General features: G+C 36.6%; 5 protein-coding genes across 6 annotated transcripts in view; 4 read left to right on the top strand and 1 right to left on the bottom strand.

Annotated features, from left to right (window-relative positions):
• The window catches only part of usp32 (ubiquitin specific peptidase 32), a 62,026-nt gene extending 59,342 nt beyond the window's left edge, over nucleotides 1–2,684 (top strand). Inside the window, 1 exon segment of the mRNA XM_058799786.1 lies at nucleotides 348–2,684. Within this exon segment, the coding sequence (XP_058655769.1) occupies nucleotides 348–521 (174 nt within the window). The 3' untranslated portion in view covers nucleotides 522–2,684.
• A 404-nt stretch (nucleotides 2,685–3,088) lies between these two features.
• Nucleotides 3,089–12,399, top strand: si:ch211-167j9.5 (fibroblast growth factor receptor homolog 1). Its single transcript, XM_058745575.1, has 11 exons — nucleotides 3,089–3,303; nucleotides 3,383–3,553; nucleotides 3,712–3,910; nucleotides 4,040–4,178; nucleotides 4,261–4,359; nucleotides 6,022–6,182; nucleotides 6,306–6,443; nucleotides 6,514–6,625; nucleotides 6,709–6,808; nucleotides 12,075–12,174; nucleotides 12,260–12,399. Exons 2-11 carry the CDS (start codon nucleotides 3,441–3,443, stop codon nucleotides 12,308–12,310), a joined length of 1,212 nt encoding a protein of 403 aa, XP_058601558.1. The 5' UTR covers nucleotides 3,089–3,303; nucleotides 3,383–3,440; the 3' UTR covers nucleotides 12,311–12,399.
• Nucleotides 12,400–12,988: 589 nt separating this feature from the next.
• Nucleotides 12,989–14,336, top strand: tmem97 (transmembrane protein 97). Its single transcript, XM_058745576.1, has 3 exons — nucleotides 12,989–13,247; nucleotides 13,343–13,487; nucleotides 13,645–14,336. Exons 1-3 carry the CDS (start codon nucleotides 13,134–13,136, stop codon nucleotides 13,917–13,919), a joined length of 534 nt encoding a protein of 177 aa, XP_058601559.1. The 5' UTR covers nucleotides 12,989–13,133; the 3' UTR covers nucleotides 13,920–14,336.
• On the bottom strand, nucleotides 14,087–16,397 carry ift20 (intraflagellar transport 20 homolog (Chlamydomonas)). Of its 2 annotated transcripts, XM_058745577.1 has the most exons (6): nucleotides 16,314–16,374; nucleotides 16,118–16,150; nucleotides 15,664–15,829; nucleotides 15,448–15,533; nucleotides 15,264–15,367; nucleotides 14,087–14,790 (listed from the first exon to the last, which is right to left on the bottom strand). In XM_058745577.1, exons 3-6 carry the CDS (start codon nucleotides 15,788–15,790, stop codon nucleotides 14,709–14,711), a joined length of 399 nt encoding a protein of 132 aa, XP_058601560.1. In that variant the 5' UTR covers nucleotides 15,791–15,829; nucleotides 16,118–16,150; nucleotides 16,314–16,374; the 3' UTR covers nucleotides 14,087–14,708. The 2 variants fall into 2 exon arrangements, with proteins under 2 accessions (XP_058601560.1, XP_058601561.1); XM_058745578.1 differs by lacking the exon at nucleotides 16,118–16,150 and having other exon boundaries at nucleotides 16,314–16,397.
• Nucleotides 16,398–16,656: 259 nt separating this feature from the next.
• On the top strand, nucleotides 16,657–20,814 carry rad1 (RAD1 homolog (S. pombe)). Its single transcript, XM_058745533.1, has 6 exons — nucleotides 16,657–16,856; nucleotides 17,867–18,080; nucleotides 18,159–18,267; nucleotides 18,357–18,615; nucleotides 19,330–19,428; nucleotides 19,612–20,814. Exons 2-6 carry the CDS (start codon nucleotides 17,886–17,888, stop codon nucleotides 19,787–19,789), a joined length of 840 nt encoding a protein of 279 aa, XP_058601516.1. The 5' UTR covers nucleotides 16,657–16,856; nucleotides 17,867–17,885; the 3' UTR covers nucleotides 19,790–20,814.
• Nucleotides 20,815–23,235: the final 2,421 nt, after the last annotated feature.

Raw genomic sequence — 23,235 nt, 5'->3', positions numbered from 1 at the left:
TATTTACAGTAAGAAATTTACTAAATATCTTCATGGAACATGATCTTTACTTAATATCCTAATGATTTTTGGCATAAAAGAAAACTTGATAATTTTGACCCATACAATGTATTTTTGGCTATTGCTACAAATATACCCCAGCGATTTAAGACTGGTTTTGTGGTCCAGGGTCACAAATAATAAGATAAAAATACTGTGTTTATTAAGTACTGTGGTATTAACATTGGAATTTATATTCCTGAAATTTCTCTTGCATCAGTGTTGACTACTGCAAGTCTGGTTTCGTGACAACACTATAGAAGTATTGCGCAACGCTTCAAACAAACTGTTTCTTTTCGTCTCTTCAGGAAGTTCACTCGGACGAGATTGACACAGATTCAGCGTACATCCTGTTCTACGAGCAACAGGGAGTGGACTATTCACAGTTTCTGCCAAAAACAGAGGGCAAAAAGATGGCAGACACCACTAGCATGGACGAAGACTTTGAATCTGACTACAAGAAGTACTGTGTGCTGCAGTGATGCCCTGCTCTTCCACATCAAAGACACTAGGGGGGTCTGTCAGTACGCCAGTGCAATGAGAACTGAAACGCAGCGCTGCCCCAGAGGACCATCATTCGTGAAAGCACAAAATATCAGTTAGCCGACAGGCACAACACCACCGCTGACTGCGCTTTCAGAATAGAGGTACCTGACACTTCAGATACACGAGGGAGAGGGAGAGAACTGTAGCGATCATGTGATTGTTGCCAAGCAAACAAATAACTCTTAGCCAATCCCTTGAAATCACCATTATCAGACAGACAAAACTGCTCTTTCACATGCCAGCCCTCACAGGTCAATCCAAAAATCACGTAACAAGAGCTTATGCTTCTGTATTGATGATAATATTCTGAATGCTAATTGGCAAATTGTTTCAATTAGCAAATTGATGGTGAAGATGGTATAAATTATAGAGGTTTCTCTAAAGCTTTTGTTGGCTTAGTTTTCTCATAATTGACTTTTTTTTCTTTTCTTTTTTTCTTCAGTAAGTTCCATACACTACCTCACATCTTTTGCAGTTGGCCAACTGTTCATAGAAAATCAGTGACAGTATTATATCATTTGAGGCCAGTTAAAATGACTTCTACTTTATATCCAAAATTCGCTTTTCAAAAAAAGTTGCTTATCTTATTTTAAAAAAAATGTTTCTACTAATTAATAAAATATCCTCCCACTCCTCCGCTGCCAAATTATGCACATACAAATTTTGTTGATTTTAGTTTTAAATCTTATTTAAGATGGTTACTTTCAGGCTTCGTTTCTCTTTAGAAGAGTAAATGTATCTCTTTTTTTTCCTTTTTAATTTTTTTTATACATTTATTTTTATCAATGATTTTTTTTAATGCAGTAGTTCACTTTGCCTAAACGCATTCGCTTACAGCTTTAGTCTCAGCAGTCTGATCAAACCACGTCCTCTCAACAAATGCACAGCTTTTTACACGTTTTCCTGTTAGCACTGTATTTTTTGCTTCGCAAAATACTGTTGACCGCAGAGACTAAAAACGGCAATCAGATACATATCTAAACAATGTTTTCTCACCATGTCCAAGCCAAAGTTTTCAACTGGTCATGTACATAAAGTGCGGGAAGCATTGCATACTGTTAGACAAGAGTATAAGAGGTCTGTTGTGTGAACAGTATTAGCACAGAGGAATATTTCACAACCTTCGCTTTTAGAGAACAGCATTCTCACTAAACTGCTGAACGTTCTGAACGTTCGTCTGTGTCGGAGGGGGTTCCAGGTTATTAGTAGCATTTCTTCAGTGACTCTTGATAAGAGAGCCCACCTTAATTACCACTGTGAAAAGATGTATGAAATATTGAACGGCTCTTATTTTTCAGCAACTCATCAACTGAATGAGCTCCTCCTGTGAGCAGGCGATAAACCCTTGGAAATCGCCGGGAATCATTCGCAAACATCCATTTTGCTGCTGTACTTTTCAGATTTCCATGTCATGGATATTCAGACTAAATGTTTGCCATCAAAGAAAGGTTTATCCCTGTCGAAAAAAGAAATGTTTGTGAAATAAACACAGCTGTATTACTGTAAGGCAATTGTTAATCATCATAACGAGTAATATGATATATGGACTGTAAACATTTTTTAGGCATTTTAATGTTAAAATCAAAATAGATATCCAAAATCAAAATATAATATCACTATTCTCCAATTAAAATTGGCTCTTTGCGCAATTACAATTACAGTAACAAGTGTTTTTGAAACCACAAACATGTTTTAAACATTCACTGATTTTTTGATTTTTTTTTTTCCCCCAGTTTTTTTTATTTATTTTTTTTTTTATACAGGGATAATTTATTAAAATGGCAAATATATATCTTTTCAAGTAGTGCAATCAACTACTGATGTGTGTCTTTGTCCATGTTGTTAGTCCTAATTTTGTTAAATTAATTTTGATGAACTGCTAGAGATGTATTAATTTAATGAACTTTATTTTGTAAAGTGTTGTTTAAAGAATAAAATTGACATTGCACTGACTAATGTACATAAATGTTTTGTAAATACGCCAATGAAAATGATGTATTTGAAAATGAACTGTACAAATGTACTTGTAGTTGTATATGGAGTGATACTGTTGATCTGTAACAATTATTCAAGAAACAAATTAAATGCAGCCAAATGCACTTTCTTCTCATCTGTGTTTATTTGCTGGCGAATGATGCGAGGTGTTTCCTTCAACAGCAATAAGGAAACCACACACCTCCCCTTAGGGTTCTATAGAGTCCACTGCCATCAGTCAGACCTACTTCCTTGAATTCAAGCCGCATTTGACATTTAAACTAACCTTCTGTAGGACCCTTCCACTTCCCTGACACAATATTTTCCAGCAAGAGTATTTCCCTTGAATGAAATATACAAATTAAGCTACTGAGAATCGCCTCAAGACCGTTTTGCACACATTTCACACTTTATATATTTGGAGACTGGTATACTGTAGTCAGGAAGTGCGTCGACTTGCATGCTGTGCTACTTATAGAATTCTTCTCTAAACCACAGGCATTGAAGAACTGTGGCTTATTGTTCTGAAGAGCACCTTAGCCTCAGTGGTCTTCATGCATGCTTGCACAGTATTGTCTCATGCAGAAGTAGGTTAGACAATGGTATGCACTGCATGATGAGTTCAGCCTGGGGACCTGTTATTTAATCGTCTTTTCTACAAGGTGTCGAATCAACTTTAACACATTTGCTTTTCAGGTTTCGCATTTAAACAATTAAGGAGACGTCGCCTGATTGACAATTAAGGTATATGGCGTATGGTATTTAAAAAATGCTATTTGAATTTGTCTTTTAATAACATTTGTCTTGTCTTTTTCTCTTTCAGTTCTGATTAAACATTTCGCTCAGATTTTTAAACAACATGTGATGCTATTGGTGTCATAATGGCACATGACCAGTCCTTTACAGAACTTGATTCCAGACACATCGTTTTAATATGTGTCTACACCGTTACCGTTTTCTTCATGGTTGTACTTGGATGCCTTTGCCTAAACAAGTATATTTTAACATTTATCATTTATATATTTAACGAAAAACTTTTTTTTTAAATCATTTAAACAAATCTTTAGATTAAACTCAAAGTTTTTAATCTAATAACAATTCTTATATATTATACATGCATATATTTTATATAGTTTCTGTTTCTCTCCTCAGGTATCGGTCAATGAAGAAGGCCATACGGGAGCTGAGGAAGAAGAGGCCGTCTGTCCCCCAGGTTCCTTCCCAAGATTCTCCCCCTCCATCTTCCAATGTCCTGAATATTCCTGAACTGCCCGACCGTATTCCAGGGAGCCCATTACAGAGACGACAAACTAAATTGAGCTGCAGATTTCCCTGGAAGCCTCCACTACAGGTTTACTACATATTTATTTCTTAAAAAAAATAAAAATTTACTCAATGAATTAAACAGTTGTTGATGAATTTTATGAATGTATATAAAAGATAGACTTACTTAAACAATGTAACATGAAATGATCTTCAGGTTCCTCGGTTCACAAAGGCAGACCTAAACCTTATTCAGCTCATAAAGGCAGGTCGAGAAGGAGTCTTCTACAAAGCAAGGATAATGAGGGGCACATGTAGAGGCCATTTACTGGTCACTTGCAAAATTGGAAAAGAAGGTAGAAAACTACACGCAAAAGCATTTCTGTTAATTAAATACATAATGATCCAGCAGTTGTTCAGATCTGCTGTTGTTTGCAGGTATCACCTCAAAGCAGGTGGAAAATGAGGTGTCCGTTATGAGAAAGCTGGCGTATCATAAAAATGTGATGCAGCTGCTGGACTGGAATACAGCGGACGGTAGGATGTGCTGTTTTTCTTCAGTATTATATGACTCTAATAACCTTAAATGGATACTTGCAGCTAGACAGTAAAATATAACTCACTGACACAGTGTTGTGATAGACGCCAGCACGTTGCTAAAGTTTTCTGAATGTTTTACCATGTTGCATTGTGGCTGCTTGGGTGTTTAGGATGGTTGTCTACTGGTCCAAATCAAAAGAGCTCACCCCGAGTCTCTGTGATAATCTCATTCCAAAATATGGCCCCCTACGACATGGGGACAAAAATATATTTTTCATGGACACAGATCCTAAAAATTAAGAATTAATTTGTGGTCACGATTTACTAAAACATAGGGAACAAATTCTTAATTTGTGACCACTATTTACTAAAATACGGGAAGGAGTTCTTAATTTGTAACCACTATTTATTAAAATGAGGTAACAAATTCTTAATTTGTTACCACTATTTATTTACTCAACTTTTATTTATAAAGCACTTTCTGCACAGAGATAATTAAAACTCTAAAAAATAACATACAACTTACAAGCCAACACAGCATGACACCAGTATAAATCGTACAATGAAATCACTCAACAGACCCACTCAAACGCCAAAAGCCTGACGAAATAAGTCTTTAAGTTAATTTTAAAAATGTCCATAGTTGACGAAGACTTGATGAATAGCAGCAAGGCATTACAGAATGTGGGAGCTGCAACTGAAAAGGAGCTATCTCCATTGCGCTTTAAACGAGACCGTGGAACAGTTAAGAGCAAGGCCTGAGAAGAGTCCTTTATATACTCAGGAGCCTGATTGTACAGTGGTTTGTACACCAACATTAACACCTTGTATTGGATTCTATAATTTACAGGAAACCAATGAAGAGAAATCAACACGGGTGTTAAATGATACCATTTTCTGGAATTAGTTAAAAGTATTACTGCAGTTTGAACACTCAAGATAAGTAACCAGAGAATCACTTAGACCTAAATATAAACCATTGCAATAATCCAATCTTGTGGAAATGAAAGCATGGATAACAGTTTCCAGATCCTTAGTTGAAAGGATAGGTTTCAGTTTAGAAAACTTCCTCAACTGAAAAAAAGATGCTTTCACAACACTGTTTACTTGACAATCAAAGTGCGTATTTGAATCAAAAACCATGCTTGTTGTTTGACAATAGACCATAACTCTCAAACAGTTCTTTCTCAGGGAATCGATTCCCAAATATAATAAGCTTGATCTTATCCTCATTCAATTTAATTAAGAGGAGGGAACGAATTCTTAAGTTGTAACTACTGTTTATTAAAATAGGAAATTAATTCTTAATTTGTATCCACTATTTATTAAAACGAGGGAACGAATTCTTAAGTTGTAGCCACTGTTTATTAAAATGAGGAAATGAATTCTTAACTTGTAATGACTGTTTATTAAAACGAGGGAACAAATTTTTAATTTGTTAGCACTATTTACTAAAACGAGGGAACAAATTCTTAAGTTGTAACCACTGTTTACTAAAACGGGGGTGGTGTTTATCATCTTCCAAGTGAAAATTGTAAGCCTGATCAATTATAAAAGCAACATTTTTCTCTTCAACAAGCCACGATTTGTGACATCATTAACAAATGTCACTAAATAGTTGTTTCCATCATGTGACCAAAACAGTGTCTGTTTCCTCAGAGCCATATATGCTGATCATGGAGTTCATGAGCTACGGAACCCTGCGCAGTTTTGTTCAGAAAAACAAAGATGAGCTAATTGCCGACCCTGAACTGCAGAGCCAGTTCACCATCGCGTCCTACCACATCGCCCTGGCCATGGAGCACTTACGCTCCAAAATGGTATCACCATCTGCCACAAACATAAAACAGCTGTTGTGTTAAACAAACAGAGAGTCATATTTACACTATAAACATGAATGGTAAATGGAAAGAATGATTTTGAATGTTTTCTGTATCATTCAGGTGGTGCATTGTGACCTTGCCTTAAGGAACATTCTGGTGAGCCGATTCCCATGGGAGGTGAAGGTAGCAGAGTTTGGCCTGGCCAGAGACTTGACCCGTATGAGGAGCAGACGCAGCAGCAGGAAAAAACAACACAAGGTGAACTAATTGCACCTGTCCGTCCCACGTCCTCATTGCTCATCTCACTGATATGAATGTGATCTCATAGGAGCGTGTGCCGCTGCGCTGGTATCCTCCAGAGTACTTCAGGAACAACTACTACAGCTTTAAGGGAGATGTCTGGGCATTTGGTATCGTGCTGTGGGAAATGCAGACATTCGGTGAGAAAAATCTGTGATGTTTGGTTGACTTGTTAAATATTTTTAAAGAATAAATAACAAATATTGAATTTTATATTTCACAGGCACCTTGCCATATCCAAGTCTGAACACATCTGAGCAAGTGGTGTATAGTATCTGTGCTGGATGTAAAAACACTGTGCCCAACACCTGCCGTCCGGAAATGTTAGTAGACAATTTAACTCTGTTTTGTTCAAGTGCCATCCATTAAAATGTTACATAACTTTTCTCAAATTATATATATATATATATATATATATATATATATATACACACACAGTGGGGCAAAAAAGTATTTAGTCAGCCACCAATTGTGCAACAGGGTTCCCACACCTTGGTTAACTTCTAATTCAAGGACCTTTCAAGGACTTTCAGGTCCAATACCCTCAAATTCAAGGACTTAATGTGGGGACACATTTCAAGTGAGAGCAAAGGTTACATCACGTCAGCTTGTAAGATACATTGTTACAGTTTGCATGTGTCAAACACAACTATGCAAAAAAGCAATTTTTTTGTTTTTGCATTTATTTTTGGGCATATGACAGAAATCTGATATTTGTCGTATTTCTGTTTTGCATAAAATTGAATAATATTTGGTACATACTATACTGTATTCTAAAATAATCTGATTTTAACTTTTGCATGGATTTTATTGAAAAGAGCTTAGGCTCATGTAACCAGAAGTTTTAAGATATATGAATATGCTTTTAAGTTTTTCTTGCCTCATGGCTTTACACGATCTTAACAAGCAAAGCAATTCAACATTACATCCTTTGGATCTCTGGCAAGCCATTCTTTGTAATCTTCTTTGGTGAGCCAAATATCTTGAAACTTGCATCATGTTTCAGCGGTTTCAGCCTATTTTTGCAATGTTTCACGGTGTGTCTGTGAAACGTTGAGGTACCATCTTAGTAGTTTCGTGTGCGTGTGAACGTCATGGCAACAAACAACACAAAGTACCTCACATGGGAAACACTTAACGTAACGCATTAATGTGCAACGCAAATCAAGCAAGCTAGTAGTTTAGTTTAGTTTATTTTCTTATATAGCACATTTCTACTGCCTTCAGAGCAGCCCAAAGTGCTGTACAATGCATTACAGAAAAACCAAACACATAACAATGACAAACACAACATCTTAAAAAAGAAAACATACATTACATCTCTCCTAAGTCAGATTCAAACACCATAAAATAGAAATGCTTCTTCAAACCCGTTTTAAAAGCGAACACTGAGGGGGCATCCCGAATGTCTAGAGGTAGATTATTCCATAGCCAAGGACCGGCAATCGAAAAGGCCCGATCCCCTTTTTCAAGGAATTTTCAAGGACCTGTATCTATGTTTGTTTATTTTCAAAAACTTTCCAGGGCCTTGAAAATTTTTTATCAGATTCACAAACTTTCAAGGATTTCAAGGACCCGTGGGAACCCTGGTGCAAGTTCTCCCACTTAATGATGATTTAATAGATGAGAGAGGCCTGTAATTTTCATCATAGGTATACCTCAACTATGAGAGACAAAATGAGAAGAAAAAAATCCAGAAAATCACATTGTAGGATTTCTAAAGAATTTATTTGCAAATTATGGTGGAAAATAAGTATTTGGTCAATAACAAAATTTCATCTCAATACTTTGTTATATACCCTTTGTTGGCAATGATGGAGGTCAAACGTTTTCTGTAAGTCTTCACACACTGTTGCTGGTATTTTGGCCCATTCCTCCATGCAGATCTCCTCTAGAGCAGTAATGTTTTGGGGCTGTCGCTGGGCAACACGGACTTTCAACTCCCTCCAAAGATTTTCAATGGGGTTGGGATCTGGAGACTGGCTAGGCCACTCCAGGACCTTGAAATGCTTTCACGAAGCCACTCCTTCGCTGTTCGGGCGGTGTGTTTGGGATCATTGTCATGCTGAAAGACCCAGCCACGTTTCATCTTCAATGCCCTTGCTGATGGAAGGAGGTTTTCACTCAAAATCTCACGATACATGGCTCCATTCATTCTTTCGTTTACACGGATCAGTCGTCCTGGTCCCTTTGCAGAAAAACAGCCCCAAAGCATGATGTTTCCACCCCCATGCTTCACAGTAGGTATGGTGTTCTTTGGATGCAACTCAGCATTCTTTCTCCTCCAAACACGACAAGTTGAGTTTTTACCAAAAAGTTCTATTTTGGTTTCATCTGACCATATGACATTCTCCCAATCCTCTTCTGGATCATCCAAATGCTCTCTAGCAAACTTCAGACGGGCCGGACATGTACTGGCTTAAGCAGGGGGACACGTCTGGCACTGCAGGATTTGAGGCCTTTGTTACTTTGGTCCCAGCTCTCTGCAGGTCATTCACTAGATCCCCCTGTGTGGTTCTGGGATTTTTGCTCACAGTTCTTGTGATCATTCACTTGTGAAAATTAAATTAATCTGCATTGTTAATTCACTTTCATTGAATAATAAGAATTTAAAATGGGGGGAAATATCATTATGAAATAAATGTTTTTCTCAAATACATGTTGGACACAATTATTGGTACCCCTAGAAATTCTTATGAGTAAAATATCTCTGAAGTATATTCCCATTCATATTCACAATTTTGAGCACACCTGGGTGATTATGAACATGAAATTATCCAGCCATGGCTTCCTGTTTCACAGAAATATAAATAGGAGGGAAAACAAAGCCCAAATTCCCTTAATCATCCATCACAATGAGAAAAACCAAAGAATATATTACTGATGTGCAGCAAAAGATAATTGAGCTTCACAAATTAGTGAAGTGGCTTTAAGAAAAGAGCTACAGCAGTGATAATTCCCATTTCCACCATCAGGGCAATAATTAAGAATTTCCAATCAACATAAAATGTTATGAAACTGCCTGGAAGAGGACGTGTGTCTATATCATCCTAATGCACGGTGAGAAGGAGAGTTTTAGTGGCTAAAGACTCTACAAGGACCACAGCTTGAGAATTGCAAAAGTACCCCATGTGTACAATGAAATATACAATAATATGTATTTTTGATGTTGTGGGCCTATATTTCTGCTGGAGGTCCTGGACATCTTGTTTAGACACATGGCATCTTTAATTCTATCAAATAACAACAGATCAAAAAATCAATAAGTGACCGACTCTGTTAGAAATCTTATAATGGGCCATGTTTGGATCTTCCAACCGTACAATAATCCAAACACAAACCTCAAAAACAGCACAAAAATGGGTCACTGAGCACAAAACCAAGCTTCTGCTGGCCATTCCAGTCCTCTGACCTGAACCCTATAGAAAATGAGTGGGTGAACTGAAGAGAAGCACCACCAACATGGAGCTGGGAATCTAAAGGGTCTGAAGTGATTCTGGATGAAGGAATGGTCTCTGATCTCTTGGCATGTGTTCTCTAACCTCATCAGGCATTATAGGAGAAAATTTAGAGCTGTTAAACTGGCAAATGGAGGTTTCAAAGAGTATTGAATAAAAGGGTGCCGTTAATTCTGTCCAATATGTATTAGAGAAAAACATTTATTTCATAATGATTTTTCCCCCCATTTAAAATTCTTATTATCCAATGAAAGGTTAGATTTTTGTGAATTTTTTAAATGAAAGATCAAAAGGATTAACAATGCAGCTTAATTTTCACAGCTTTCTTTGATCATATTTATCAAGGGTGCCGATATTTTTGGCCATGACTGTATATACAGGTGCATCTCAATAAATTAGAATGTCGTGGAAAAGTTCATTTATTTCAGTATTTCAACTCAAATTGTGAAACTCACGTATTAAATAAATTCAATGCACACAGACTGAAGTAGTTTAAGTCTTTGATTCTTTTAATTGTGATGATTTTGGCTCACATTTAACAAAAACCCACCAATTTACTATCTCAACAAATTATAATACTTCATAAGACCAATAAAAAAAACATTTTTAGTGAATTGTTGGCCACTCCTCTTTACAGATCCTCTCTAAATCATTAAGGTTTCTTGGCTGTCTCTTGGAAACTCGAAGTTTCAGCTCCATCCACAGATTTTCTATGGGATTAAGGTCTGGAGACTGGCTAGACCACTCCAGGACCTTAATGTGCTGCTTCTTGAGCCACACCTTTGTTGCCTTGGTGGTATGTTTCGGGTCACTGTCATGCTGGAAGACCCATCCATGAGCCATCTTTAGTGTTCTGGCTGAGGTTCTCATCCAAGATTTTACAGTACATGGCCACATTCATTTGCCCCCCAATGTGGTAAAGTTGTCCTGTACCCTTAGCAAAAAAACAGCCCCAAAGCATGATGTTTCCACCTCCGTGCTTGACTGTAGGGATGATGTTCTTGGGGTCATAGGCAGAATTTCTCTTCCTCCAAACACGACGAGTCGAGTTGATGCCAAAGAGCTCAATTTAGGTCTCATCTGACCACAGGACTTTCTCCCAAGCCTTCTCTGAATCATTTAGATATTCATTGGCAAACTTCAGACAGGTCTGTACATGTGACGTCTTGAGCAGAGGGACTTTGCGGGCGCTGCAGGATTTCAGTCCATTGCGGCGTAGTGTGTTACCAATGTTTTGCTTGGTGACTGTGGTCCCAGCTGCCTTGAGATCATTAACATGCTCCTCCCGTGTAGTTCGGGGCTGATCCCTCACCTTTCTCATGATCATCCTTACCCCATGAGGCAAGATCTTGCATGGAGCTCCAGGCCGAGGGCGATTGATGGTTGTTTTGTATTTCTTCCATTTCCAAATAATCACATCAACAGTTGTCTCCTTCTCACCAAGCTTCTTGCTGATGGTCTTGTAGCCCTTTCCAGCCTTTTGCAGGTCTTCAATCTTGTCCCTGATGTCCTTTGACAGCTCTTTGGTCTCGGCCATGGTAGTGGAGAGGCTGGAATGGAAGATACAGATTCTATGGACAGGAGTCTCTTATACACACAGCGAGCTGAAATTAGGAGCATCTTCTTAAAGTGACAGGACTAATCTGTGTTCCACATGTGCACATAACCGATCTGTGGAAGCCAAAATTCCTGCTGGTTTGTAGGGGATCAAATACCTATTTGATTTACTAAAATGTAAATCTTTTTTTAACATTTGTATGCTTTTCTGGATTTTTTTTTATATCCTGTCTCTATCAGTTAAAATAAACCTACCATAAAAATGATAAACCCTTCTTTTTTTTTTTTTTTAAGTGGGCAAACTTACAAAATCAGCAGGGAATCAAATAATTATTTTCCCCACTGTGTGTGTATAATATAAATAAATATATTTATATAAATATAAATATAAATATATTTGATACATTTCTTATTTTATATATATATATATATATATATATAAAATAAGAAATGTATCAAATATTTACTAGAAAGTTTATAAAAAAATAATCTTTATTTTTGTTATTGCTCTGCTAGTATTTTAAATATGGTGCTTTTTTGTTTTCAATAGTTAATTTCTTTTTTTTAAATGTAGAGAACAGATCACGCAAGACTGCTGGATGGATCCATACACAAACAGACCTTCATTTACAGACATTGTCAAGATCCTGGAGAGTGTCGTGGAGAGTGATGGGGTGAGTCATATTCGTCCTTGATCTACTTTTTAAGCTTTACCTTTGTCCCATAGATAAGTGATAAAACATTACTAATACATTGCAGGATTATGTGGACGTTGACAACCAAAGGATCATGAATGCAGAGGAAAAGTGAATTTAAAAAAAATATATAACTAGTTGTTTTTCAATTTCTATGAGAATTATGTAGCAATGTTTTATGTTTGTTCTCATGTAACACCTAACTGTGTGCAGGCATACTTTTTGAACAAGGATTTAATTTTACTTATGCTTCGTTTGTTAGCAGGAAGACATTTCACAACTCTAATGACCAACTGACAGTATTCTTGACATGTTTCCAATGATTATTTTGAAAATAACATAATCTAAAAAAAAGTCAGTGTTTGTTGTGATTAACATGCTTTTATTAACACCAAATAATTTAACAATAAAATAGTTTATCAGTTTTCATAATTGTTATAAAAACAAGTATTATTTTTAGTATTGTTTCAATAATAATATATGTAATAATAAAAATACATTTTATTAATCAACATGTAATCATGTTTACTTAACAGTCATTGTTTGATGAATGTACCACTGTAAATCCATAATAATTTAATGTGGGATAATGTTTAAGTGTAAGTGTCTTTCATTTATTTATTTGTTTATTTTATTTTAATGACACTGGTAGCTAATGCCTAGTTATCCATTTATATTTAAAAAAAAACTTTAGTTGCTATGGTAATTTTAGGAAGGCTTGTGCTTACGCTCAATGAGCCAATGTGCAATCAGGAATCCGCCCACTTCAGGAATCAACCGAGCCGATGGACCAATGGAATGACAAAGATTAGATGTGACCGAGTTGAAGGACAAATCAGAGACAGAGGAGTAACACGCTATTCTACACTGACCACCGACGCCGTCTACTACTACTGCTGGAACACTGTCGGCGGAGCAACTTGCCAACACTTACCAACATGTTTCTTCGCGCTTTAGAAATTATATTTTTCTTTTACTTTTTGTCCCACATTCCAATTACTCTCATTATTGATCTTCAGCCTTTGCTTCCTGACCATCTGTATCCTTCCAAGGTAAGTTTGCACCTTGTGCTGCACGCTCACTAATGCAACCATATAATATCTAGGTTATATATAATGGTAAATAAATACGAGTACTTGCTTTACAGCTGAAAGGACTATTGCAGTGGTATGCTGCTGAATTCAAGGATCCAATGATGATGGACCCTCCTGTGTGGTTCAAATCTTTTGTTTTCTGCGAGGCTCTCATTCAGCTGCCCTTTTTCCCAATTGCAGCATACGCCTTCATGAAGGGTCAGTTGGGTTTGACTAAAACTCGATGTGTGTTAATAATTTGTAAAATCAGTTTTAAATAGCACAACAGTGACATCTAGTGGTGAATCACTTGTGTCAGTGGATACCAGTTACTAAGTTCACATTATTCCTGCTAATGTATTTGTCTATTTAATAGGTGGATGCAAATGGATCAGGACTCCAGCCATCATTTATTCTGTTCATGTGGCCACCACTCTAATCCCCATTTTAAGTCACGTCCTTTTTAATGACTTTCCTCTGGCACCACATCCGGGACCCCAAACTCTTCAGGAACGTCTGACCCTGGTGTCCATTTATGCTCCGTACCTCATCATCCCTGTCATGATACTGTTCACCATGCTCTTCAGCTCAACATATAACTCAACCTCTCCGAGAGGAAATGCTTCCTCAAAGTCCAAGAAACAAAGATAGATACAGTTCATCCCTTCTATGTATTCATTATAGTTGTTGTTGGTAATTAAATGTGATTAAATATTTTAATATGTGCGAGGATATTTGATCATTGTATATAGCTTTTACTCTATTTCAAATTTAAGTAAATTGACCTTATGGTGATTGTTTACTGATGACAACACGTGTAAATGCAAAATATATTTTTATTCAAATGTTCTTCAAAATGGTATGAAGTTTGTCAAATATTGAGATTACGCACTTGATGATCCAAATGGTAAATGTAAACAAACAATAAGTGAATTATGTTTTCCATAACTTACGGAAAATATTTTGGTTGTGGTCCCATGAGCATATGCGAAAATAAAACCGGACGAGTTCAAGTCACAAACAGCAAGTTAAAATACAAATCATACAGAAAATAAACATTTTACCTGATGATGTCTCATGATGGAATTATTTACAGTAACATGCAAATACTGTATTTTCCTGCTGTAAAAAAGATCCGATTTACAAACGAATTTCCATATAAATAGTATAAATAACTTGTATATAAATAGTATTCATCTGAGATTATGATCTGTGGTTGGAAAGATTACAAGTGTGTGCCTCCTTGAACTGGCCATGCAAAAGCACTCAATGTTAACACTAGAGTTAGAGGTTGAGGCTGAAACAGACGTCTGTTGTCACCTATTAACTGGTCAATACAGTTAACCTAGTTAGGGACCCTGCACATATTAGGAAGTCACTCTAAATCAAGATGCATAGCATCACTGTTCTTGTCCAACAGAAAGAGGAAACACAGCATTCTTATTTCTGCAGTATAAACTGATCGATGAATTCATTCTGCTCTGCTTCGACTTTTTGAAGAGCTTCATATTCTATTCGATATCTGCAAAACAAACAATATTATAGTCAAGAATTAAAGAACTACATCAAAAAATCTAATTTGATGTAAACTTAGTCACACTTCATTAGCTCACCAATGTATGCTCTGCAGTGAATGGGTGCCGTCAGAATAATAGTTCAAACAGCCGATAAAAACACAGATCAAGCACCGTTTACAAGTGAAAACAGTCTCTAAACAAATATGTCAAAGGATTACTTGTGAATTATTGTGACATTTTTAATCAGTTGTTTGAACTCATTCTGACGGCACCCATTCACTGCAAAGTATCCATTGGTGAGCAAGTGATGTAATGCTAATTTTCTCCAAAATCTGTTCTGATGAAGAAACAAACTCATCTACATCTTGGATGGCCTGTGGGTTAGTACATTGTCAGCAAATTTTCATTTTTTGGATGAACTTTTCCTTTAAGAGTGCAATATTTGCAGTCTGATTACAGGCCTAATAAGACTGGTTACCTTTCCAACTGCATTTTCTTTTCTGCAATCAGAGCCTGAAGCTGTTGCTGCTGAGCCTCCCGTTGCTTTTCAACTGATTTCAGCAGATTTCTTGCACCTATAGCCTGTAGAATAATAATAGAAGTAATATGAATGAACATAACACACATATGCACCACTATTCATTTAAAATGCAAGAACATACCTTCATTTTTTCATTTTCAGCTTCCTTTGCTAGCTCATCCACAAGTTCAATAAGTCCACCTACAATTTTCTGAAACTGACCGATCTCTGTTTTTTGGGGGGGAAAAATCCATAAAAAATTATTGATCTGTACTGTGAATGAAGCAAAGAATGCTGTTCAATCTGCATGAGGGATAAACTTCACAATAAGAAAAAAAAAAAGAAATGAAAAACTCACTGTCAACAAATTCCTCACATTCCTCTTTGAGCTCAATGGTTTTCTGACTCACATCAGGCTCGAGTACTCGCAGTTTATTGAGTTCATCAAAATGAAGACCAGCCTCTGCCAACGGGTCTTTAGCCATGACCAGAGGACTAAACCTGCCTTTGAGACTCGATAATAGCTAAAAATCACAGAAATATATAAACATGTATTTTAAAAGAAAGAACACGTGCATCATTTAATTTCATTCAAACTGTCAACCCAGTAGTGGCGAAAATCAAATACAAGATTGACTGTCCAGCACACAGTGCCCATATGTCACTAGATCACAATAAGCTAGCTTACCGATTAGCTAGTTAGCTGGTTAATTAGAACTACATATAACTAACACTCCGTTACATTACATAAACCACGTAAAGTTTGTTTAAATAACGTTAAATATATTAGGTAAAAAAATGCTACAGCTCACAAATATTGCTTTGTTGCTGGCATGGTCTGGTTGCTATTGAGATAGATAAACAAAAACAGATCAACTGGGAACTTCAAAAGCTTGGTAAACATTGTTGAAAATAAAAATACATTCCACATAATTATCCCCTGAAATTATTACACCAAACGAGACATTTAAATAAAGTAAAACAGACCAATGACTGCTTCAAACCTACCTGACTTTTGTTTGATTATGTGGCACTTCTGCTGGACTGACTGACCGCCTCTGACTGTCTCGGCTGCCAGGTGACGGCCGGTCCACCTCATGATGAGAGAGAGAGGGGTGTACAGGCGCATTATAAATATTTATTTTTGACATTTTACATTTTTGAAAATCTAAGAAAGCATTATTATATATGTGAAAAATCTAACTACCTATTTATAATTTTAATTATGAGAGATTACAGTATGAACTGTGTTTATGCCTATCTTTTAACTCCGTACACCCCCCTCCTAATATTGTAAAGGCCCGAACTCTTCCTGCAGATCCTCATCTGACCACAGCGGCGCGTGCGAGGGACCGGATGAGATACTAAACTCTGTTAAAAACACCAGAAGAAGAGAAAGCAGGCCCACTTAAGGGCGCCAAACTCTAAAAAATATGTAAATCTTTATATTTCATATCTATGCTTGTTAGGTTTAACGTATACAAAACATATGCTGTTTATGTTTAATGTTCTCTTTTAACCACCTGATTGAGAGTTTGACCATCTCTGTGGGTAAGTTAACCGGTTCAACTTACTGTCATTATAAATGATCATTTGTAAACAGCTAACTTAGTTGCAGCTTGTTAGCAGCGCAGTAGTTGTCTTTAACCTGTCGAGCCTGACATGAAGTAATAATCAGAATAATATATTTTTAAATGGAACGGTTGCTTTATATGGCCAAGATGAAATTCTGATATACTGTAATGTAAATCAATATAGGCTACTATTTAATAATACTTTAAATGCATAGAAATTTCAGCTGTCAGTCTGTATCTCCCAATAATTTGTCTTAGTAAAATAATATAATATTTAGAAGATTAGAATTATTATCAAAGCTAATAGTAGGGATGCAACATGTAATGCAATGCAATGCAATATAATGATATAATGATGATTGAGAGCTTAACAAATAAATGTTCCTCAAAAGCCTGATGTATCATATTTGATACTTTTCCCCAAAAAAAGAATAAATATTCATCTTGAAATATTACAATATAAAAGTTTTTCTTACATTTACTTTATTTATTTAATTTATTTTAATTAATAATTTTATTTAATTAATTTTAATTCATTATTCTATCATCTATAGCACAACTGTACATCCAATTGTTTATTTTTAAATTTTTGTCTATTTAAATTTACATATGTGTCTCTTTTTATTCTCATCTTATTTTTATTGTCTGTGTGTTGTTGTCTCTGTGTACTGGAGGCTTATGCCATTAAAACAAATTCCTTGTATGCGCATGCGTATTTGGCAATAAAGCTCTTTCTGATTCTGATTTTTATTTTGTCTTTTATTTATTTTATCATCTTTTTTTATTATTGTATTTTTTTTTTTTGCTTTTATATTAAAAGGCCTCTTAAATATTTAAAACGTATGAATGATAAATCAGACAAAAGACAGCACCTGTACAGCAAGTTTTTTTCTGCAGAGTTTTGATCATGTTGATCATTTAGAGGCTATTGAAATTCATGCATCAAATATGAGACTGTTGGATTTATAGGTGTAAATGTCATTTCAGATGCTGACAACGCAGAACCATGCCTCTGTCCACTCAGTCCCAAGCAGACATTGACCAGTACATTCTGATAGCCAGTTTGGATAACGCAAGGAATCTGTCCAACATCCTGAAAGCCATCTCTTCCAGGGACCATGCCATCTTCAATGCAACACAGAATGGGTTAAAAGTCACTGTTGAGGACTCCAAATGCCTTCAAGCCAATGCATTCATTCAGGTTAGTGTTGGAGGACACTGTCTTACAGGTTGGGTTGACAGAAGTTGGGTTAATCAATTTGTGTGTTTGATTCCTCAGGCTGACATCTTTCAAGAATACATAATCAAAGAAGATACAGTTGGATTTCAGGTTAACTTGACCGTTCTTCTGGATTGCCTTACTATCTTTGGGGGAAGCACAGTCCCAGGTGTGTATCACGATGATGATCCAGTCATTTTTTTTTGGAAAATGAATAAAAAAACAAAACAAGTTCCCGTCTTTTATTTTACCCTTAAGGTGTGTGCACCGCCTTGAGAATGTGCTACAATGGCTATGGATATCCACTGACCTTGTTCCTGGAGGAAGGTGGTGTGGTCACCGTATGCAAGATTAATACACAGGAACCGGAAGAGCCCATAGACTTTGACTTTTGCAGCACAAATGTAACCAACAAGGTGATTCTACAGTCAGACAGTCTTAAAGAGGCTTTCTCTGAGCTTGACATGACCAGTGAGGTTCTGCAGATTACCATGTCACCAAGCCATCCTTACTTCAGGTACAGTAACAGTGCACACAACAGATGAACATGCTTGTTCTTCAGTTTGCCTGCACTACAGTTCAAAAGTTTGGGGTCGGTTATCTAATGTTTTTTTTAAAGAAGTTTCTTATGTTCACCAAGACTGCATTTATTTGACCAAAAATACAGTCAAAACATTGATATTGTGAAATATTATTACAATTTCAAATAACGGTTTACTATTTTGATGTAGGCTATATTTTATATATAATTTATTACTCTGAGTCCCAGCAGTCATTAACTCATTACTCCAGTCTTCAGTGTCACATGATCCTTCAGAAATCATTCTAATATGCTGATTTGCTCCTCAAGAAACATTTCTTATTATTATCAATGTTGAAAACAGTTGTGCTGCTCAATAATTATTTCAGGATTCTTTGATGAAAACAGCATTTATTTGAAATAGAAATCTTTTGTAGCATTAGTGTCTTGACTGTCACTTTTGATTGGTTTGATGCATCCTTTCTGAATTATAGTATTACTTTTAAGAAGAAAAGTTTTACTGACCCCAAACTTTGAACAGTAGTACTGCATATATAATTGAATCAAGGAGTTGTAACTAATAGATAAATATTTTCAACTCCATTTATGTGATTATTAATTTTGCCTATTGCTGACAGTGAAAAGGAAATTGTGGTAATGTCAAGTCAAATTTAATGGCAAAAAAATTCATATATTTCCTTTGGACCCTAGATTATCCACATTTGGGAATTCTGGAAACGCACATTATGATTATCCCAAAGACTCAGACATGATGGAGCTCTTCCAGTGTACTAAAATCCAGACCAACAGGTAGGAGGAACTTACATCTTAGACTGCATTACCCATCATTCATAGCTCTGTATATGTAAATTCAGACTTATAACAACAGCCTTATGAACTGCTTATAGTTGTACTTCTGAGGCATTCACTTGTAAGTTTTAAAAGAACAATAAAGAGTCACTGAGGTTTATTTTCTCTTGTTTATTCTCAAAGGTATAAGATGTCCCTGTTGAAACCCTCTACAAAGGCCTTGGCTCTGTCCTGTAAAGTCTCAGTGAGAACCGACAGTCGAGGCTTCCTCTCTCTACAGTATCTTGTGAGGAATGATGACGGTCAGATATGTTTTGTGGAATATTATTGCTGCCCGGATGAAGAAGTAGAAGAAGAATAGACTGGAAAGGACAATTAAGTTTTTGGTTTTTTTTACATTTAGTGTGCACTGACCAGTTGGTTCCTTAATCTAATTCTGATTTATATGAATATTTCATAAACCACAAATATTTCTATACTTTATTAGAAGTTTATAATAGTTAGAAATGGGCGGGGGAAAAAACTTCTGGTTTTGTATTGAATGAGACATTACTCTGTGTGTTCAGCAGGGGGCGCCAGAGAAATACTAATTAGGCAGTTGCATATAATATTAGGAGGCCGATATTATATGTTTCATTGATATAAAAGATAGACACGTCTTAGTCTAAGCCTATATATGTGTGTGTATATGTATACTGTTTTATTGAATATACGATTAGAAGCTGAATTTAAAAATGTATATAAATTAGTAATGTTCCCAAACAAATTTGTAGCATGACATATGTCTGTAATAGTCGGTTTATAAATAGACTCGTAATATTTACAGTGTTCTGAATTAAAAGAACACAGCCGACCAGTTGAAGCTATTGTCTGAAACATGTAAATGTTTAATGCGTGTTCATTTTATGAATGCGTTGCAAGGCAAACATGTAGTTAAGCAAAGCGGCTTGATGTTGATGCTGGTTGACGCACGCACTCCTAAAAGAAAGTCCCAGAACAGCGCGCGATGCTAGAACTGCCGCCTCGCGACCAATCGCTTCTCCACTCGCAGCTGTCGAGGCAACACTGTTTCCGGGCAGAGGAACATTACAGGAGCAAAACAAGCGCACTTCTGTCACTCTCACATCTCAGCGGGTTACTGCACCCATGATGTATGTGCCACATGCAAGCTGCTTATAGAAGCTGCAGCAAACAACCAAAGTTGTTATTAAATATATTTTGAACAAATTGTAGAGAGCTTGTATAACTGAGAATGAAGACAATTGTTTGAAACCTTACAATGGGGCTAAAAGGCTCAGTTAAAAAACTTGTTTCATTTTATTATATTAATACAGCAATATAGCTTTTGTGAAAATGGTTAAAAATAAAATATAATGCTGGCAGGTCTCTGCAGTCTCTTAATGTGCATATTATTCTGCTCATAGTCAATGAACGGTGTACATCTTTGGAGCTACGTTATTGAAAATATCATTTTATTCAGCAAGTATGCATTAAATCGATTAAAAGCGACAGTAAAGATATTTATATTGTTTCAAAAGACTTTTATTTAAAATAAATGCTAAAAAATTAAGCTTTGCTTTATATGATTTAAAATATATTAAAATAGAGAACTAAAAATTTCTAAACTGAAAGACAGAAAATTTAAAATTGTAAATGGGGGGGGTTTCAAGCTTTGAAAAAAATTGATTGGTAGTATAGGCTACAATGTTACAATTATTGTTATATATTTTGGAGCAGCCAGTGTAAGTTAATTTTTCACATCCTATGCAACAAAACCATTCTTTTCTGCTTTACAGAAAACAATTTCTTGCAGTTTAGGCATTCTGCAATTTTCCATCTGTAAACCTAACACTGTTTTGGTGACTCCTTTAGATGTAACTCAACATATAGCCATTATTGTCCAAATAACTGGCAACAAAAATTAGTACACCCTAAGTGAACATGTCAAAACTGTGTCCAAAGTGTCAATATTTTGTAGGGGCATCATTGTTATCTAGCACCGCCTTAATCCTCCTGGGCTTGGAATTCACCAGAGCTGCGCAGGTTGTTGCTGGCATCCTCTTCCACTCCTCCATAATGACATCATGGAGCTGCTGGATGTTAGACACATGGTGCTTCTCCACTTTCCGCTTGAGGATGCCCCACAGATGTTCAATAGGGTTCAGGTCTGGAGACATACTTGGCTACTCCATCACCTTCACCTTCAGCTTCATCAGCAAGGCAGTTGTCATCTTGGCGGTGTGTTTGGGGTCGTTATTATGTTGTAAAACTGCCGGGCATTATGTTCTGCTTCAGAATGTCTCAGTACATGTTGGAATCCATGTTTCCCTCAATGAACCTCAGCTCCCCAGCACCAGCAGCACTCATGCAGCCCCAGACCATGATGCTACCACCACCATGTTTGACTGTAGGCAAGATACAATTTTCTTGGTACTCCTCACTGGGGCGTCACCACACATGCTGGACACAATCTGAGCCAAACAAGTTTATCTTAGTCTCATCAGACCACAGGACATGGTTCCAGTAATTCATGCTCTTGGACAGGTTGTCTTCAGCAAACTGTTTGCAGGCTTTTTTGTGACCCAGCTTCAGAAGAGGCTTCCTTCTGAGATGACGGCCATGCAAACTGACTTGTTGCAGTGTGTGGCGTATGCTCTGAGCACTGACGAGCTGACCTTCCACTTCTGCAGCCTCTAAAGCAATGCTGGCAGCACTCACACGTCTGTTTTTTGAAGCCAGCTTCTGCACCTGAAGCACAGCACGAGGACCTAACTTCTTTGATCGACCCTTGCGAGTCCTGTTCCAGTTGGAACCCGTCTTAGAAAACCTCTGTATGCCATTGGCCACTGTACTGTAACTCAGTTTCAGGGTGTTACCGAACATCTTTGTGGAGAGCAACAATTCTAATTCTCAAATCCTCAGAGAGTTCTTTGCCATGAGGAGCCATGTTGAACATCCAGTGGTCAGTATGAGAGAATTGTACTCAAAGCACCAAATTTTAACTGCTGTAATACAAGATACACAAATTTGTATAGTCCTGTCAAGCAGACAAAAACATGAACATAATGAATAGGACATGTGGCCATGCATGATTAAATGAGGTATAGCTGTTATCACTTAGGGTGTACTCCCTTTTGTTGCCAGCTTTTTTGACAATAATGGTTGTATGTTGAGTTATTTTCAGAGGACAGTAAATCTTTACTGCTATACAAGTTGCACTTTGACTACTCTAAAATATATAAGTTTCATTTCTATAGTATTGTTCCTTGAGAAGATATACTAAAATGATTGCTGAAATGTGAGGGGTGTACTCACTTTTGTGAGATACTGTACATGATGGCAGTTATTGAAAGGTCTCTTAAAGGGATAGGTCACCCAAAAATAAAAATTCTGTCATTAATTACTCATCCTCATGTCGTTCCAAACCTGTAAGACCTTCGTTCATCTTCGGAACACAAATTAAGATATTTTTGATGAAATCTCAGAGCTTTCTGACCCTCCATAGACAGCAACTCAACTACCACGTTCAAGACCCAGATAGGTAGTAAGGACATCATTAAAATAGTCCATGTGACATCAGGGGTTCAACCTTGTGTGCATTCCTCTTGCAAACTGTTGCTTGCAAACAAGGCTCATCACATACAAGTTCTACATCAGAACTCCGGCTCCTGTGTCAGCAACACCACATGCATGTGTCGCGATCCTGAATTCACGTTGACTGACATAGAAGAGAATTAATTGTTTAATAAAAACATTATTTTTGTTTTCTTTGCACACAAAAAGTATTCTCGTAGTTTCATAAAATTA

This window comes from Onychostoma macrolepis, chromosome 15, assembly GCF_012432095.1.
Source record: "Onychostoma macrolepis isolate SWU-2019 chromosome 15, ASM1243209v1, whole genome shotgun sequence".
Lineage (NCBI taxonomy): Eukaryota > Metazoa > Chordata > Actinopteri > Cypriniformes > Cyprinidae > Onychostoma > Onychostoma macrolepis.
The sequence above is the reverse complement of the archived record's forward strand: the minus strand, read 5'-3'. Positions and strand labels throughout refer to the sequence as shown.

What these genes read in the sequence shown, in the direction of transcription:
- si:ch211-167j9.5 (XM_058745575.1), top strand. Translation starts at nt 3,441, where the DNA reads ATGGCACATGACCAGTCCTTTACAGAACTTGATTCCAGACACATCGTT. An exon ending in GCAGGAAAAAACAACACAAG is followed by an intron (nt 6,444 to 6,513) that starts GTGAACTAATTG and finishes GTGATCTCATAG; the next exon opens with GAGCGTGTGCCGCTGCGCTG. An exon ending in GTGGGAAATGCAGACATTCG is followed by an intron (nt 6,626 to 6,708) that starts GTGAGAAAAATC and finishes TATATTTCACAG; the next exon opens with GCACCTTGCCATATCCAAGT.
- tmem97 (XM_058745576.1), top strand. Translation starts at nt 13,134, where the DNA reads ATGTTTCTTCGCGCTTTAGAAATTATATTTTTCTTTTACTTTTTGTCC. An exon ending in ACCATCTGTATCCTTCCAAG is followed by an intron (nt 13,248 to 13,342) that starts GTAAGTTTGCAC and finishes CTTGCTTTACAG; the next exon opens with CTGAAAGGACTATTGCAGTG. An exon ending in AGCATACGCCTTCATGAAGG is followed by an intron (nt 13,488 to 13,644) that starts GTCAGTTGGGTT and finishes TCTATTTAATAG; the next exon opens with GTGGATGCAAATGGATCAGG.
- ift20 (XM_058745578.1), bottom strand. Translation starts at nt 15,790, where the DNA reads ATGGCTAAAGACCCGTTGGCAGAGGCTGGTCTTCATTTTGATGAACTC. An exon ending in CTGAAAATGAAAAAATGAAG is followed by an intron (nt 15,368 to 15,447) that starts GTATGTTCTTGC and finishes ATTATTCTACAG; the next exon opens with GCTATAGGTGCAAGAAATCT. An exon ending in AAGAAAATGCAGTTGGAAAG is followed by an intron (nt 14,791 to 15,263) that starts GTAACCAGTCTT and finishes TTTGTTTTGCAG; the next exon opens with ATATCGAATAGAATATGAAG.
- rad1 (XM_058745533.1), top strand. Translation starts at nt 17,886, where the DNA reads ATGCCTCTGTCCACTCAGTCCCAAGCAGACATTGACCAGTACATTCTG. An exon ending in AAGCCAATGCATTCATTCAG is followed by an intron (nt 18,081 to 18,158) that starts GTTAGTGTTGGA and finishes TTGATTCCTCAG; the next exon opens with GCTGACATCTTTCAAGAATA. An exon ending in TGGGGGAAGCACAGTCCCAG is followed by an intron (nt 18,268 to 18,356) that starts GTGTGTATCACG and finishes TTTACCCTTAAG; the next exon opens with GTGTGTGCACCGCCTTGAGA.